This window comes from Taeniopygia guttata, chromosome 1 (genome assembly GCF_048771995.1).
Source record: "Taeniopygia guttata chromosome 1, bTaeGut7.mat, whole genome shotgun sequence".
Taxonomy (NCBI): domain Eukaryota; kingdom Metazoa; phylum Chordata; class Aves; order Passeriformes; family Estrildidae; genus Taeniopygia; species Taeniopygia guttata.
Window position 1 is genome coordinate 25,174,001 of NC_133024.1, and position 18,818 is coordinate 25,192,818.

The window sequence follows — 18,818 nt, forward strand, 5'->3', positions numbered from 1 at the left end:
GACAATGTGGATACTTTCAGTGTAAAAGGTAGGCATCTAGCTCATGCCACATACATCTGCCACCTGACTAATGGGCACATCTCTAAGTCTTGATGTCCTGTCAGTTCTTGGAATGGAACATATTCTGACTTTGAGAATGGCTACCATATGCAGGGGAGTAAGTGGTATTCTGCGTCAAATGGATAAAGAATTGAGACTGTAGAATTAGTTGGTAACAAATTTATCTGTGTAGTGAACTCCTTTCCTTCCATCCAATGGTGTTGGCATGGAAATATCAATTAATGCTCAATAGTCTTGAATATTGACCCTTTGGTGTTCTCAGCTCTGTCTCATGGTAAATTGATTGCAATAGACAGGGGAACAATTTTTATTCCCAGTGCAGCACAAGCACAAATGTTTCAGGATGCTTTAAGCTGATTTGTGTGCTTCCCACTGGAGACCAAGACTGCAATTACCTGTAACATGAAGTGTCTTTCCTGGAACTGACAGGTGGAACGGCGGCATTACCTGGTTTCCAAAGCAGTGGAGGAGGTGCAGAAAATCATCCAGCAGCTGACTGCAGAAATCAGCTACAAGGCCGTGCGATTCCAGGCTATCTCCAACTCTGGCATTCACAATGAGAACATCAAGGTATGAACAAGAGCTCTAATGCACTCTCTGGCAGCCTGTAGCCATCCAGAAAGTGATTTCTCCATTATGTAAGTGTTTGTATGGGCAGGTACCTCACCCAAACACCACAGACGATGTGCTGACACTTCACTGTGGAGTTCTAGTGACTGAGTCATTGGCACTCACTCATGGACATCTCACAGCCAGAGGAGCATCCAAGAGAGATGGATAAATCAAGCAGAGCCTCTTCTTGCAGCTGCTGCGTTTACAAACAGCATCTATTGCCAGAGCTGTCAATCCACAAACAGAAGCCAAAGCTCTTTGGGAGTCAGAAAGGAAAACTTATGCAGCAGTAACATAAGGAAAAATGCTCATGCCTTCATGAGCTATGACCCATATTTTTCACAGGTAAAAAATCTGTCAACTCACTAAAAAGGATTAAAGAAGAATTAAAAGTCCTTCTTCTGCTATGAATATTAGAAAGCTTCTTCTGAAAAATATGTTTTTTCTTTGTCATGAATTGGAATTTCTTTTTCATTAGGAAAAAAATAATTCTTATTAGTGGGAGAAGTGAAATGCCTCCCTGCTTTAGACCTTCAGATGTAAAAATAATAATGCCCTGTACCAGCTGTGACAGAAGAAGGCTGCTTATTTCTTGTGACTCCATTACACAAAAGTAACTAGTAAAGACACAAGAAACAATCACAGCAATGGCAACTTCAGATGAAAACAATTTTTTCATCTGACCTAGCTGAAATAATAATGTCAAGCATTATACTGAACCACAGCCATTTACAGATCAAAACACAGCAAATAAAAAGAAGCACAAGGCAACTTTTGCAGCTCTCTGGGGCTGAAAGGGAAGAAGTCTCTGTATAAAGCTGCTGGAATGGTATGGTGGTGGACCCAGTCTGAAACGTGGCCATTGCCCTGGGGACAAAGAGATTCATAGCTTTTCTGGGATTTCTTGTATCCCAGAGCATGTGGTCTTGTCAGTAAGTATGGCCACAGTGACATAAAACAGTGCCACATCCTGGTCCATGAGTTCCTTAGTGCCAGACTCTGCCAGGCACCTCTTGTGTGGAACAAACCTGCTTGGCTAATGAGGTCTGACAGGACCAGGGTCAGGGTAAATATGTTGCTCCGGAAAGCAAAGCAGAACAAAACCACCAAGGCAATCTATTATGAGCAGTAACTTGGTGTTATAGTATGCAGATCTGAACAAATTCTGCTTGAAAGAAATGCTCAAAATCTATTTCCTTAAAAGTGGCGGATCTGTTGTTCATGCTTAACTGAACCCAGTGTTACAAATCTGTGGAAGTAACACTAGGAGGAACTGACTAACTGTCCTATATGTGTGGGGCATGAAAGAATGGGTTGATGAGAAATTATTTTGGTTTGGGCTGTCTACTTCCAAAGATTGAAAACTTTAATACTGTTGCTGACATACTTTAACATAGAGGAGACTTGTGTCCAGGGAAAGTCAATCTATTCATTATTCCATGTTCAATTTTGCAACATTATTTTTTCTGTCAGTTAACTCTACAGGATTTTTCAGAACTTTCAGCTTCTGGCTAAAAGGAATCAATTTAACATGGTGAGAGATCTAAATTTGTTGAGAAGCCTCAAGCTCCCTTCTAAATATGAAGGGCTGAGTGAAGAATAGTTAAGAAAAGTCTTCAGGTATTCAGTGTTTTCCTGTGATCCATGTAACAAAAAGTTATGCTATATTGAAAACCTGAATTAAAATTCATCTGAACAAAACAGATTATTTCATTTTTAAAAGTCCTAACTGTTTGGGTTTTTTTGTGGCCCACCATTTTTGGAAGTGTCAACTGTGCAGGGCTGATGAAAATGCTAAGGAGGCTTCAGTAAAGTTACAATGAAGAGGTCCAGACTAATCACTGGTACTGCACTGTCCAGTGGCATTGCCAAGTGTTTAATCAAGGTGGGGTAAATGGGGGGGATTTTCCTTCAATAAACTCCAAGCATCCAGAGAAGCTTGCAGCTTTGCTCTGTGAATGAATGACCTTTGCTGTGAATGAATGATGCTTTCTCTCTGTTCTGTCTACTTGTCTTCCTTTCTGCTTCTCTCAGGATCAGCCAGCTTTACTGGCCAAGTGGTCAGCTATGCTTCGGAGGAAGCGCCCATTCCACCCATCCATCCAGGTACAAAGCCTTCCTGGTGCCTGACAATCCCTGTGCTTGCTTCCTCCTCACACACCCTCTTCTCCAGACAACTTCACCCACCAAACTGATCCTTCCATGACCGATTTGTCCTCTGAACAAGAGACTTGCTTTTTTTTTTCCTCTCAAAGAATAATTATTTTCTTTCTAACCTAATATTTCTGTCTCCCTGGAACAGCCTGGCCAGGTTCACAAGAATGAGGTTATATTTAATTTGCCCAGCATACTCTAGACAGGATTTTAACACAGCAGAACTGGCCACAAGTTACACACCCAGAACTGGAGACTCTTGCCTGTGACTTTCTGGGGCCTGTGGTCTGCACACAGTGTGTGAGACCATCATGTGACAGAGCGTAGGTGTGGGACTGGGATTTGTTTAGGCCAAGAAAATACCAACTGGCCAGCATTACAGTGCTAATCCCAGCCTTGTGCATTCTGTTGTTTTCTGGTAAGCCCCAGGTGGAGGATCCTTGTGACTTGCATTTGTAGGCACTCACATAACATGTGCAGCTCTTCCCTTTGCAATTTATTGGGTGCCAGTGCATACAAGATAGCATTTTGGTATGGGGGGAAATGGTTGTTTACCTGAAACTGTGGCTGAGGCAGTGAGAGGAGCAGTAACTGCATGACAGCCATTGTATTTTTTCCTTATGGAACCTACTACTCTGTTTCTGAACTGCCCACAGGATTTCTCAGCCCCACCAAACCTGATGTGTGCAGGTCAGATTGATCTGCAATGTCATCCTTTCAGCATCCTCCTTTATGGTTTATATTTGACAAAAGAGCAGCACCCTGGTGTTTTCTTTGCCATTTCTGTGCTTCTGGCTGGCCATCTTTTGTTTTCCAAATCTCTTGCCAGGGAGCAGAGAGGACCAGCTGCTCCCTGTGTGAGAGAGAGAGAGACAGGATGTAAGCATAGCAAGGCAGCCCCTGCCCTATGGTTCTCGAGTGAGACAGATGCAAGGAGGGCAGCTGAGTCAGCCAAGAGTGTAGATCATCAGGGGAGCCTGCTGATAAGTCAGGTCTGAGGTCAAGCTGCTTCCCCACTCACTGGAGCCCAGGGCTAACCTGAAATGGGGGTCTCAGACCCATGGGCAGAAGACACAGAAAGACTGCTTAGGGGCGAAAAAAACTGTTTGTGCCCTCAGGGCACTGGCACCTCTGTGGTAATACTTTAAATCAACTGAGCTGAGGAAGGCTACCAGAGTGTTTTGGATTATTACAGGAGAGTGATAAGCAATGTTTCGTTCACCATGGGTGTAACCACCTTGCAGCAGTGGCTGTCACTTCACATCCTGCTCATGCAGCAGCTTCACCTTACTTATGCCCCTGTAAGTTAGGCTTGGTATCAAGTGGGCTTGAAAAGTTCCTAAGCCAACATGGTAAAAATCTGAGGACTTGGAACACCCCTTCTGGAACCACAACTGCCAGATGCTTCCAAAGTAGCACTTGGACATGTCTGGCTATGCCCTGGGCCAGACATGATGTTTTGTGGTATTTGAGTCACCTCATTCTTTCCTTGCAAATACCATCTCAGAATTGCTTTTTATTGGAAAATGGTTGTTCCCCAAGTGAGGCAAATGAACTGCCTTGCAAACAAGCCTCTTTAAGGCTTCCTTGTCCATTGGTTGCTGCCTCCATCTTTACACTGTTTCTGTCATGCTTATCAGGAGATGCAGTTCCATACATTACAGCTGGCCAAAACCTGGACTTATTTCTGGGCGTGACACTGTCTGTGTAGGCTCAGGCATGTCACTTGCCTTATGTCTCTGTCCCTTTAAAGGCCAGTCAAACAGAAACACTTGAAACACTTCTAAAATGAATGGGCCATAGCCTTCTTTTGCTAATGTCTGTCATGGACTTTGAAAGAGATCAGAAAGGTGAACTTTTTGCCATAGTTATGACTAGCATTGGACTCTGGCTTATCTCAAGTGACAATTCTGAGATAATAACTACCACTATTTGGGTTTCCCTTGGCTGGATCTCAAAACATATTTTCTCATGCCTTCCTGCTTCTTGGAAGCTGCTGGTGATTACATCTCATCAATTGCAGACTAGAAATAACAAGAAAAGGGGGAAAGCATGGCAGGTGTGGTGGCAAATCGGCCAGTGAGCTCTTTTCTTCTAAGAGCTTCACATCAGACACCTTCTAAGACAATTTCCTTTTAGTCTGCATGCCTCCAAGGTAACCCTTGGACAAGTCCTGGCTGTGTTCAGTTAGTCCCATCATAGTTTGTCCTTCTTTTCAAAGCCCCCAGTTTTACCTAGTACGTCCTCAACCCTGTTTTCCTTACTTTAGCTCATGGATCTGCCCTTGTCTCCTCTCTCAATCTCTCTGAACTCTCCTAGGTCTTAGCACCCAGCCAGTTCCTCATCACAGTTCCTCTGCGTGGCCTGACCGGCTACAGGGAATGCCAGGTACGGCACTGGCGCTATTACACCGTGAATGGAGCCAAGCTCCTCTCCTCCGTGCGGGACCCTGAGGAATTGCATCAGTGGCTGGAGGTGGAGCAGTTCTCAAAAAGCCTTCAGCAGTGGCATGAAGAGGACGTGAACATCGAAGGTGATCTGGTTCCAGCCAAAGTCCTCATCGTCTTCCGGGAGCTGGTGGAGAAGTCGATTGTCTCCTGTAACCTCTCCAGTGAGTTTGGTGGGGACAGGTGTGAGGGAAGCCATCACACACACAGAGTGTTTGCCTTGCATGGTCAGAAGCTGAGCAAAACTCTCCAAAACCAGGAAGCCTTCAAGTGATTGCAGTGACGTACACAGACCTGCACTGAAGATAGAATTCATTAGTTCTGGGGCTCTTTGTACCCAAGATGTTTCTCCCTTCTTAGGAACTTGGGTAGGGTCTCCAGCAACATCACCGTGGCAGTTCAACTGAGAGGCAGCCTAGATTTTTAGAACATTTAGGAGTTTATTTGGGAAAAAAAAATCTCTACTACAGCACCTGCAATATATTTAAATTATTGAGGAAGGTAGTATAGGAAAATTGGGTACTGGAAAGATGTGTACATCAGAGAAAAACATGTTTGAAGATAGCTGCCCACAGATTTCCCACAGCATGGGATGGTGGGAACTAAGTAGAAGGACTTCTACTGAAGCAAAATATGTTGGACAAGAGCTCTTTTCCCCAGTGTCCAGGCTCCTCCTGTGGTGCCTCTTCCCATAGCATGTTTCCAGAATGCCTTCACTCATCAGTAGCCTAATGCATCTTCTATATTTCAGAGCAATAGAAGCTATTTCCACTCATCTGATTGCACTCTGAATCGTAGTCACAGGAAAAAAATAAAAGAGTTAAAGTCAAGCTCTGGTAGATAATAGCATTTTTTTCAGGAAATACTTGTTATCACAGGAATGGAAAGGTGGGTAGGAATGAAATTTCACCATTGAGGCTCACAAGAAAGACCAGCTGGAACAGGCTTGCTTCTGAGACTTTACTTATGTGAAAGTTTTTGTGTTGGGCAGCAATCACATCAAGTTTTTGAGTGAAAATTGAGTGTTGCAGGAAAGGTACTTGCAAGGACCCCAGAGAGGTTGTTTGGGTTGATGATTCTGATGCCTTTTGTGTAAGGTCCACTGAGAGGAGATGAGCTAAGATGAAGTCCAGAGAAGCAATTACCATTTTTGGTTTTTAATGTGAAGAATGGACTTCATTCATCCCACAGTATGGCTAAAGTTACAGAAAAACTTCACTGATTTCTTTGCTTCCCTGTTTTTTAATTATTTCAATACCAGCTAAATCAGTTTTTGAAATGTCTCACTTTTCATTAGTGGAAAAATAGGTATAAGCATTGCAATGCTTTTGGAAATGCTATGAACATATTTACATGCTGACACAGTGGTTGCTCTAACACCTTTCAGCTGCTAGGGATCCTTGTTGGGAGCTTGGGTACACAACAGTTCCTGTTTTGATGCCAGGCTTGGCTCAGCAGGGAAGTAGCACATAGATTTTCTGAGGTTAATGAAGTTTTGGTTGGGATGGACTCTACTCTTTGCATGGTAAGCTAATTCACCCCATGAATTGCTCCTTAGTACATGCCAGTCAAAATGAGATGGGATAACACACTGCTCTATAAAGTGTGTATGTTCATCTGCTCAGCCTTTCACTTCAGTGGGTCAGAGGATGAACATGCAGTTGGCTCAGATGGCAGAGCTGAAGGGACAATGATCCTGCCAGAGTGACTGGGACAGAAACTTCTTCCATGAACTCAACTGGACCAACAGAGTCCATTAGTTGCAGCTTGCTTTCCTTTCTGTACTCTTAGATCATGGTGTTCCTGGAGATGAGCCACTCTTCTTTAACGCTGAGGAAACTTCTTTCCTGCAAATCCCCTTGGAACTAACTCTCCTTAACACTCAGCACTTGCAGTGATGTAGCAGTTAGCCTTTTCTGTGTGACTGCTCTACACAACAGACTATAAATTCTGGCATTGTCTCCTGTGCAAGTGCATCTCCAGAAATAAACTTTACAGATACCCCACAAAACATTCTGAATGACTGGCAGTGGTAAGTGTGATCTGGCATGGGTCTGATCTTAGGTTCTCTGAAGGAAGAAGAGCATCTTCAGATTGGGAGTGTTCATCTGGTCCTCTCCAATCTGCAGTGATCTCCTTGTAGTATACCATTAGAAATGTTAGGTTGCACCACTTGTCTAGCTTTATTTTCAAGAACCTAATCCTAGGGTTTAAGAGGACCCACAAATGAAAAAAAAAAAAAAAAAAAAAAAGCATGATAATTGAGTGTAAAGTTAAGAACATTGTTCTTTCATCTTCCTGTTCTACTTCCCTAGGATAGACTTATATAGATTTAGGCTTTTGTTACAGTCTTCATGTGTTATTGAGGAGAAAGTGTTAAGACAGAGCAATAGAGCTGCAAGGTCCTAGACAGCCTCTTGCTTGGTTTGTAGAAAAGGACCTTTTTATCTATATTTTCTTCTCTTGTTGTCTTTTCACAGGTAAAGTGACAGTGCTGGAGAGCTTCAGCTCAGTGGTCCGGGTGGCTGTGGAGACGTCAGAATCCCAGGTTGAGGTGGAGCTGGTCCCTGCTGTGGAGATTCCAACGTGCTGGCCCGAGAAAGCCCGGTGGCCTCGCTGCCTTAAGCGTTGGCCTTCTCAGGAAAAAGTGCAATGCATCAAGGTAAACAGTGTAAAAACACCCTTAACTCTGGCATGGAATTTACCTCTCAGGTGTCCGACAGTGTTTTTCCAAAGGAAGAACTGTATGGTGATGGCAGTAGGGTTAGAAGATGTATTCTCTAAAGAGAGAAGCAGTGTTTCGAAATATTCTGTCAGAATTTATTTGGATTTTGTTTCCCCCCTTACAATGGTGAATTCTATAGAAAAATCTGAATTAACTTTTTATTGTGTGAGTCTCTAGCAAACAGTTCTGCCTGCATCACACAGCTCTGACGTGCATCATTCTTGCTCTGCTTCATGTAAGACTTCAGCAAATAGGCTGGTGTCTTGCAGTTTTCCCTCCAGCTCAATCCCATCTTTCCCTACAACACTTATGGCTGAATTCTGGCACTTCAGCTCAGCCCCAGCTGCCAAGTTCCTGCAGGTCCCATTCTACCTTCCAGTCCTGCTCCCCTCTTATGCACAACCTCCTGCTGCACAGCAAAGTGCCTGCAGAGCTGTACCTCTGCTTTAGTGGCACTGCTGGTACTGTGCCTGATGGCTGTAGAACAGGATCTCCCTGCAGTAATTGATACCAGCACACAAGGAAACAATGCAAAATGTGTGTTTATTCAACTAAGAATTAAGAAGGGAGTGCACCTCATGTTTGCTATCTCTGCTAACATGCTTTTGTAACCTGTGTCTGCATTGCTGGGAGAAGTTTGCCTCTGATCTGCTGTCACACTTCCCCTGTCGTTCCACAGTCGCTGGGTTTCGACCTCCTGGCCCGCTCCAATTACCACTGGCAGCTGTGCTTCTCCCGTGCTGAGCGCATCCTCATGGAGGGACTGGATGAAGATGGTGGTTGTCGCATGAAATGCTTCAGGGTCATGAGGCAGATGAAGGAAGATGTCTGGTGTGCTGGGAATAAGCCTGTCATCACAGCTTATCACCTCCAGGTAGGCATCACCCTGATACCTACATACAGTGACGGGATCTGTTGCAGTGGCTTCCATCCGGTAATGTCAGAATGTTGTGGTGTAAGTCACTGTAGTGTCTGTGTAACTTCTAAGGTAACTGTCAAAACTGCTGTACCTTTTCATTGCTTTATGGTGGCAAGGGTTCACTGAATATGTGTTCCAAACTTCAATAAGGAACTAAGGCCTGGAGGAACATTATGATTGCAGCAACATAAATAGAGTTGAGGCCCTTCCTCTGTTTTGACTTCACGTTGTACCGTTGTCTGTAATTGCACACTTACTTCCTGCTTCTTGTCTATCCCAGCCATCTATATCCATCTGTCTCTCTGAGGGAAGATGGTGCTTTTTTTCTTTGTGGATATGCACCAAACAAAACTGTCTTAGGTGAGCATTATTAATGAATTAGGTGAAAACTACAGTTCTGGTGGTGTTTCGCTTGGGGTAGGAAGGGAAGAAGGAGTTAAAGATGTGGTGGCATCCTCCCTGCACCTATTTCAGGGTTCAAGATGGCTTCAAACAAGATTTGTGAAGAAGAGAGACAAGACCCTGCTATTACTGTGTCCCCACATGTGACAGCTGCAGACACCATTGTGCCACAGGCAGCACCATGTGTTAGATTATAGATTAAAGATCCTGTTTTCTGGGACTTCTTCCTCCTGGAGTTGTCAGGGAGAGGCTGTACTTTTCCCACCTTGAAGCCTCAAGCCATTAGATTCATGCAGTAGTTACTGATCTTTTGGTGTCCAAAACCAGATGCAATGCTAAGATTCCTCCTAAAGAAAAAGCTGGTGACCATCAAATGCTGTTACAGTCATGGCACTACTCTAAGTCAAGATGGAATTAAAAAATAATTAGTGAGGCTGATTAGAGCTTAGCTGAATGCAAAACTCCTCAGTGCCTCTAAGAACTACCTAGTGGGAAAACTGTCATATGTAAGACAAAGTGGAAAAATATTTAACCATTAGGAACAATGTTTTTCCCTGGCTGAAGGAGCAGATGTGCAGGAAGTGCTGTTGCATGGACTCTTGATCAAAGTAGGAAACTATTTAGAAGCTCTTAAATTCTTTACTGTAACTATAGTTCCGGCTTTTACAGTGAGAGAGGATTGGTTTACCAGACAGAAAGAATTTTTCAAAGTTACTCACATTAGAAAGAAAAACAGTAAAAAATGAAAAGAAAAATGAGAGAAACAGTCGGTGGTTAAACCAGCAGTTGAGCAGAGGCTTAATGTTAAGTTTCTTCACATTCTCATGTTCCCCCTGTTTCTTCACAAATTCTCAGGTTGCCCCTGTCAGAGGTATCCACCAATTAGGATTATACAAGATCCTCTGTGACAGAGGAAATCTGCCTACCAGGAGCTCTGAAAGCCAGAGAGGACCATGTAGCTGCCCTTCTTTTTCTTACCTGCATAGGAATGAAGCTTGAGATCTGGAATTTCAAAAAGATCTAGGTACATTCTGAAAGCAAACTCTATGCTGTTGGTAGAGAGCTGGAAGTTAGGGACATGAATACTGGGGATAAATCACTTGTTTGGGCTCCTGACTGAAAAAGCATCACTGTTTTCCTTGCCTCCAGAAACTTCATTGCAACTGCTGCCTTCTGAAGTAGTTTCAGTGTGTCAGAAGGTAACTACTCTGCAAGTCTTCAAGGAGCAGCTCTCAGAGAGTTACAGCTTTAATTCCTCACTGTCTTTGTTCCCTGGTGACATTCAAGAAAAGGCTTTGTGGTTATTGCAGCTGTGAACAAAAAAAAATTTCACATTTGAAAAACTGTTTGAGAATAAATTTGTCAGCAGTACAACTATAGATTAAATTCTACCTCTGTAGAAACAGACATTGTTGAAGGCTGTGGTTCTGCCACCTCTCAAAATGTCTGTGAGTCTCTTTTTGGGTAGCTGAATTTGCAAAATAAAATTGGGATTCAGAGGACAGTTAAGGAACTTAGCAGAATTATTGAACACTGAATGGGTGATTTTGTACTTTAAAATGTTATTTCAGGCTGACCAAGGCAGTCAGTACAGATTTTTTGATAAAGTAAGTCTAAGGTCCGTGAGAAAATTCTCAGTCATGGAAAAGTCAGAAAATGCAACATAGGCAGTGTAAAAATAATATTATAAGAGCAACGATCATATGCATTTTGTTATTTTAACTATGTATTTCTCAAATGTTAAATTGCATAAAATAATTTTGGAGGAATAGAACATAGAACATGAAGTAAAGTATCACATGTCAGAAAAAAACAGGCAGCATTTGAGCAGAAAGCAAGCCTTGCACCTGCAATAGCTTCTTGGAATCTCAGTCTGTTCAGGATGCAATCTTCGTGTATCTTCAGCACAAATACAGCTGAAGCTAACAAATAATTATGTTGATCTCATTATGCTCTGTCCCTCTTTGCATCTACTGGCTTCTACCCTTGCATAATAGGCCATTTTCTACAGCTTAAAATGCCTGGCATTTCTACAGAACCTCCTGCTGGAGGATGGCAAATAGGCCAAGATTCTTTTAGTGACATCATATTCCTTGGGCTCCTGGCTCAGTCAGTGGAGAGTGGCTCCTCTGGGGAGAACCAGGCACCTCTGAGCTGCTCTTCCTGGTCATTTGGGATCCCTCCATTGCAGAAACGTTACCACAGGGAGGTAGCAGCATGTGTCTGTGTGATTTCCAAGGCTGTCAGCCATTTACCAGCACTAAAAGTGCCTTAGTAAGCTGTGCGAGCCCTCGACAGAACCTCTAACACATCTTCTCTCCCATCTGCTTCTTGCAGACAGTGCTATTCTGGACGTGTGAAAAATACCCACGCACCAAGGATTGGCGCTGCTTCCCTGAAGCCTTTCTGAGGCTGGTACAGAAGCTGCACAAGTGTGTAAGCCAGCACTTCCTCAAGCATTACTTTCTCAAGAACACCAATCTGCTCAAATATGCCAACACCAGTGACCTGGACCTGGTGGCCAGCAAGCTGGCAGTCTTCTTGGAGAACCCTGTTTTCTGCCTGGACTAAGGCAGGCAAAGGTCTTGCCCCAAGCCTGAGTAGATCCCCCAGCTCCTCTCCCCACCTGTGGTTACCCCCCGTGTCCTTCCAGTAGATGTTGCAGCTGGCTCTGTGAGAGAGTTGGCACATGCAGCGCTAAAGAGAAGTGTCGAGCTGGCAGCGGTGGGCGCTGAAAACTGATGGGAGGTATCACTTGATGCCCAGCTGATCTAATTTGCTTTCAACAGTGACAGCCTGCCTGGAAGCTACAGCCAGTGAAACCCAACTTTGTGTGTCAGTCAGAGCAGGCAACTGCCTTGTTCTGTGTTTCCAGTCTTGTGGCACCTAAGCTGAAAGGCAGCACAAATGAGTCTCGCTCTGCTGCCTCTGTAACCTAGCCCATGTATTGTTGCTGCAGTCACCTTTCTCACAAGGACAGCGGGTTTAATTGCCTGCTTACCTCACAGGCCAGCTCTGCAGAGGGGCAGAGGAACATTTCTGAGGTATTCTGAAGCTGGAAGCTTTCTCAGAGGAAATTCAGTTCAGTGAGATCCTGCTCCAGTAGGAATCTAGTAGGAATTTAACCATGCTGCTAGTGTTGAAGAGATCAATGGAAGCAAGAAGAGGAGCAGTGGGTTTTGCCTCTTCTTTTTTCTCTCCTCCACTTATATTTTTCTTCCAATTGCTTCAAATATGTCTTTTTCATGTTTGCCTTTGCCAGTTGTGTTAGTGCCATACAATCAGGGGGCTTTGGCAGAGCAGATTTCACTCCCATCCCCAGCTCTATCCAGCAGGCTGGACAAAGAGCAGGTCTTTCCCTAGTTGTTAACACCCACCTATTTTTAGGTGCAGTGCAGAAGGAGAATATTCTTCAAAGGCTTTTAGCTCCAAGAACCCCAGTGCTTTTAATTTTGTGGATGTTTCAAAAGAAAATGGATTTTAGTATTTCAAAAGAACAAAGCTTTAGAATTAATATAAAGAATGCTGGGTTTAATGTTATTAAATCGCTGAAACTAAACCAAGACAGGGCGGGGATTTGGGTTTGGTTTGGTGGGGTTTTTTTGTCACATCTGTGCAGGAAAGTAAACAAGTCCTTTGCCAAGGTGGGATTTGCATCCCACGCTCCAGGAAGCTGCACAAGGCGCATCTGCGGCGTGGTGTCTCCCCGTCGTGGCAGACTGCGGTACAGCCACGCGTCTCCAGCGCAGCCGCTGCCTCTGGAGCAGGCTGACTCCTACAGTTTCTTCAGCAGAGTGAATATGGGTCAGGAAGGATCCCAGCTGTGTGGTCCTGGTCTGGTCGTGTCTCCTGCATCAGACTCACCATGTATAGACCTGATCCCACCATGTAAACTGGCACCCGCGTTGCTCCGATCCTCAGAATAACCTCCAAGTCGCTTTTCCACATGGGTAACTGTGTTGTGTGGAACTGTTTCAAGCAGTTAACTTCTCTTGCTAAACCTTTGTTCTCCAGGCTCCCTAAATGGGACACAAGTGTCAGTTTCATGATGACACCTCCTGTTCAAGTGTGGCTTTTCTGTTTCCTGTAAGTTGAGCTGTTTCATTAAAGCACAAGGAAATGCCAATCTGCCAGGCAGAGTCAGACAGCTGTGGCAATGAAGTAATGTCTCCTGTTTCATCTTGATTTTGTCTTGTGGTTGAAAGGCTGGCTTCTGAAGTTTGGAGGGCAAAAACAATTCAAACTGTTCGAGGATAGTGCAAAACATTCAGAGCTGTTAATCCCAAATTTAATATTTTACTGCTCTGATGTATGGTTCTTGTGGGATTTAGTTTTGGCTGTTGAAGAATTTATTTCCCTTTATAGCTGGGTGGGAAAAAAAGTTTCAATGGTGATAGCTCAACTTGGATGCAGCTGTGTATCAGTCCTCAGCTGTTGGGCTTCACAGCCTGCTGTGAAGCAAAACCATGGGCATGCACCGTGTGCTGCGCAGCCGTGACGTGGAGTGTTCCACTGCTCTGCCAGGGTGGCAGCCTCTTACAGCCAGGAATGAGTCAGCAAAGCCAGGAAATAAGCACAGAACCATGGACCCCTGCTTTGAGCCAAGTCTGATCAGTTTTTGCTCTGTTTTCTTCTTTTTTACACAAGCAAATGCATCAGGTAGCATATGCTGCTGCAGAAAGTATCCTTGTCACCACTTAAACATGGAAGGTACATTACTACTGACCACAAAGACACAGGAACAGTCCTACAGCTTTTTCTCCAGAACAGCAAGATGTGATACAGCTCACCCCTGGCAAAGGGAACAGGCTTTGAGGAAAGGACTAATGTGTTTGTGGAAGCAGTTGAATACAAGAATTAATTCTTTCAGAGACATCTTTGAGATACTATCTTACATCACCTCATGCAGGTCTGCTTGGGTGTGTGGGGTTTTGTTGTGAGGCAATTTTTTGTGATTGTGGGAGAGTTGTGCAGGAGGTCTCTTACTAAAAAAAACCAAACTTGCCAAATATATTTATCACATTTCTTACCACAGTAAACTTTCTGCAAATAGCTTTTCACTTCTACACCAAACCTGACTGCAAATCATGGCCGCATCCCAAGATTTTCCTCCAAAAAAAGATACCACATTGTGTTTTGGCTACAGAATAAGTTTTATGTTTCATATTTATAATTTTTCTTTTTTTTAAAGTGAGCATCTGGAGTAATATAGACTTTCTTGAAGTAAGTTTAATCAAAAGTTCTTGGTTCAGAACATCTGGAAGGAATCTGATGACCATTTTCTCTCCCTCTCTTTTTCATTGCTTTCATGAGTTTTTGCTGCATTCTCAGCACTCGCCACAGTCAGCGTAGCTCTGTCTGTTAGAAATTTCAATTGAATGTGTTGCTCTGACATACAAAACTGTACAAAACTCATTATGTTTTGTCTTTTTACACAGCCTGCCTTCTAGTCACTAGAGGGCAATATCTCTCTGAAACACAGACACCGATCCAGGATCTTGCTCTTAAAATCAGTATCTTGTTATTATCATCGAGCTGAGACAAATGAGCTCGATTCATTTAATGCTGAATTCTGTTGCCAAAAAGGAGAGAAGAGACCATGGGGGAGCTTTCTAATAAATAGCAAGACTTGAGTAAAAAGTCTCTGAATTCTGGAAGCCACTTTAAGAGCCAGAGTATGGATTTATTGTTTCTGATAGTCTTGCAGTAATTCCCAACAGCCTTCGATTGGGAAAGCACCAACAAGCAAAGTGCAGGCAGGGCTCTGGGAAGGAGGGAACTTGCAAGAATAGCCACTGCCCTGCTCCATTAGGGTCCTGCCCTCTCTCCATGGGGCTAGGCCATGACTCTCATGTGTGCCTACCCCTTAGGCTCCTCTGCCTCCCTCTTGTTTTCTCCCTCCTCCAGAAAAAAAAATGAATTCTTGGAACAAGTTTTCTGATGCCACCCCTTTGGGTCTGGTGGGAATGGTTATTTTTCACATCAACTCTCTTTTAGTTCATGGGACCCAGGTGTACACAAAGGCCATTACAGACCATCTACTCACCATCACTTACACTCCATCTTTAGTTTGAAATGGTGCCCAGTAATGAAGTTAAATCACCTTGCAAGCTATGTTCCCAGTGGGAACAGCCTGGCCTCTCTGAGCAAAGCTGGGACATGGATGATGATAGGCAGGATAATTCTGCCTTCGCACTAAATATTTTTCTGTTTACCAATGCTAGGATTTCTGGTTTTGAGGAGAAACATATTTTTTTATTATTATACCTCACCCCCAACACTCATCTGAGGGCCTTACAATGTCACATGAGATAGTGACACAGCTGCCAGTGCTCAAATCATGGTAAGAGATCCCACTCACCCTATCAGGCCAATCTGTGCCATTGCTGTAGGAGGCTGTGGTGCCCTTGTCCTCCTTGGCATCTGACTTCTCTGGCTGGAATAATATGCACAATTTCAAAGGAAATTAAACAGCTCCAGGTAACAAATGTGTTTTTAGTCTGTTCTGACCCAAACCATTTTAGCACACAGAAATGGACAACACTTTCATCATGTTACAGGTACTTGTCAGTTCTGCTTCAAGCAGCATCTTTGAACTGAAAGAAAGGACAAGATCAGCACCTGGCTTTGAAAGCATCTCCTGGATGGGTGATGAAGAATGCACAGATGCCACCAGAGACCAAGCTTATGGAGAGTACAGAGTGTATTTTTCACAGGAAAGATTGTCTAATTTACCATTAGCATCTTCACAAAAAGAAATTACAAGGAAATGCATTAAGAAAAAAACTAATCAAATTGAAAGGCTTTATAGTGATTAGAAAAAAGAATGGCATCTTCCTAGGCTCCCCTGGGTGGTGGTAATTACCAGCTGCAAAACTGTGGCTTGTGCCACTTAAAGATTTCTGGACTAAAAATCTTAATATCTTTTTGTTTCCATTCTTAGAAAAGCCACGCTTGGAATCCGGCAGCAACACAGACCAGCAGCTCCGAGAAGCATGAACTGAGCCTGCTTCAGCCTGGGAGGGCACCACTTTACATTCAGGGTGGTCCAGAGCCTGATCCCAAGCCGTGGCTCGGTTGCATCTGGCCCAGCACACTTTTCCTGTTGCCTTGGAGGAGATGGGTACCATTTGTTATCCAGCAACTTGAACAGCCAAACCTCTTCTGCCACAACTGCAGGCAGCCTTACACCCTGTGCTCCTGCAGCACATCCCAGCAGCAGGGGGCAGGCCACAGCCCCTTCTGGTGACAGTATTGTCACCAACACAGCTGGGGGACCTGAAGAGTAGGGCTGCATGCACTGCAACTCCAGGAGGCTAGCTAATACATTCCAGGGGAAAAATTTGGTTAATTCATGAGACCTTAAAAAAGTCCGGTTTCAAGTTAGTAGTGAACCAAAACAAAAATGCAGCTCAGAGGGCATTCTTTAAAATCCATGGTAAAAATTACTAAGGAAATGAACATCAGTGTTGAATTCCTGGGATCCCATTTTAAAAGGGTGAGGACTGGGAGAAATGTCATCAGTTACCAAATCCATCTGCTGCTCTTCCTGGTCCTTTCCCCCAGATGAACCAAGAGCAGTTTCAAAGGTAGGCAGATACTTTGCCCGTGGCTCCCGAGGCAGGCAGATTATTTCAGACCCACACAGATGATTAGGAGCTTTCTTTGAACTTTCAGCCTAGATGTGTCCACAGCCAGTGCAGTCTGGTTTGTACCAGTACAGATCAAGCTGCTGCTCTCCCTCCATGGGGTTTGCTGTCTGTACAACCATCACAAGGATAATCATAAACTCCCTTGCCTTCAGCTGAGCATGACTAGATGTGCCAGACTCTGTGGTCTTTTTCTCTGTGATAAAACCTCTGTTCCAGTCTTGCTCTACACTGAGTGTAATTCATCTCTGCACAGATAAACAGGCTGGTTTGCAGCCTTCCAGATGGAGTCTCATCAGTATCTCCAGTAATGGCACGTCACATTGATAATACTAATCCATGCAGTATATCCCCTGTACTGAAGAGGAAAGGACACACAGAGGTCAAGTTAAACAACTTAAAAAACAACTGCAACTTGAAAGGAAGAGCAACTGTCATCAATTATTTCCTTGGCAAACCAGGTGAGGCTGGTTGAAAGACTTGCTGTGTTCTGGTTGACTTGGAAGTGAACCACATTGCCGAGGCATGGGCCAACAGCTTCATCATCTCCATAAGACCTGAGCTCAGGCCAGAATCAATGAGTCTGCTCCAGCCTGTTCCTCACTGCCTTCCCCAGGCTACAATCAGCTCTGGCCTATAATTCTCCCACACTTCTTCCCCTTGAGTTGGTGGTAGACACCATTCCTCTTTGTAGCACATATCCAGTTTTTACCACTAAGTGAAGAGTTTGGCTGTTTTCTAGCTGTGTCATTAAAATGCCATAGACTGGAGAGGCAACAGATCGGTGACCAGAGCCAATAGCAGCAAAAAAGGATTAAATAAATAATGGATCTTGAGCATAATTTATGAATGCCGTTAGCCACTGAGAGGGAATTATGTTTTGGCTGCAGTTCTGAGGGGGAAGGGTGGGTCTTATCTAGGCAGGAAGGAAAAAAGCGTCTGATTGCATTTAGATTAACAAACAACTATATTGATTTGCTATGTGATGCGTCTTGGGCTTTTGTGTTTGGATCAGATGTAATAACATCTGACCAAAGACAAACTGTATTTTCTCTTTCTTGTATTCAGACCCTCATGGCCAGACAACATTGTGGTCATATCTCACAGCTGCCAGTCATGGAGCATCTGCCACCCTGCCTGATAGAGCACAGTTCTCCATCAAAACTCTTGCAGAAGGGCAGGTCTTTTCCCCTTACAGAAGAAACACCACATGAGTTGCAGGAGTGTTTCCTTGTAGCCCATGCCCCACGTCCTGGGGATGGGACTGAGCAAGCAATGCCTTTGTCTGCAGTGTCTCTTCTGCCTTTTGTTTGATAACTGACACAGTATCTCATTAAACGGCTTAGCTTGGCAGCTGGGGCCATTTGTTAGAGTGTGATATGAAGGATCATAATCAGATTAAACCTCAGGGTCATATTGTGGAGACAGAGATTAGACTGGAGAATAAAGAGTAAGTTTAATTTTGTGTGACAGTGCAGAGTTGCCTCTGCTTAGGGTGGTAAGGAGGGTTAAAAGTGATTGAGGGGGCTCAGCCTGAGAGGGTTTGTTTCCTATCTCCCTGCTCAGTTTTGAGCAGAAGTGTTTTAGCACCCACTTTGAAATAGGGAGTAACTCTGCAGCCACCAGCCCCTCATTGCTTTTCTTTCCCAAATGAGGGCCTGAAGAGGGGGCTTGCATGGGAAAGGAAAGCTCAGCAGGTGTAAATGGTGCCAGAGGCCAAAGCTGCACGTACACTGAAGTGTGGTACTTCTGGGAGGAGGTTGCCCTTGGCAATAGCCACTTAGTTATTATCTCTGTGCTGGAGGTCCAGGTCCTTGACTTGAGCTGCTGTTCCCTGGGTCCTTCTGTTC

General features: G+C 44.1%; 1 protein-coding gene across 3 annotated transcripts in view; it reads left to right on the forward strand.

Annotated features, from left to right (window-relative positions):
* Positions 1-18,445, forward strand: part of SLC22A15 (solute carrier family 22 member 15) — a 70,542-nt gene extending 52,097 nt beyond the window's left edge. For 2 of the 3 annotated variants that reach the window (XM_030266117.4, XM_072925438.1), the window contains 6 exons: positions 490-630; positions 2,707-2,778; positions 5,146-5,437; positions 7,754-7,935; positions 8,678-8,872; positions 11,657-18,445. In XM_030266117.4, the coding sequence (XP_030121977.1) occupies positions 490-630; positions 2,707-2,778; positions 5,146-5,437; positions 7,754-7,935; positions 8,678-8,872; positions 11,657-11,890 (1,116 nt within the window). In that variant the 3' untranslated portion in view covers positions 11,891-18,445. The remainder of the gene's footprint in view (positions 1-489; positions 631-2,706; positions 2,779-5,145; positions 5,438-7,753; positions 7,936-8,677; positions 8,873-11,656) is intronic. The other variant, XM_030266124.4, reaches the window with a different exon arrangement.
* The last annotated feature ends 373 nt before the right edge of the window (positions 18,446-18,818 follow it).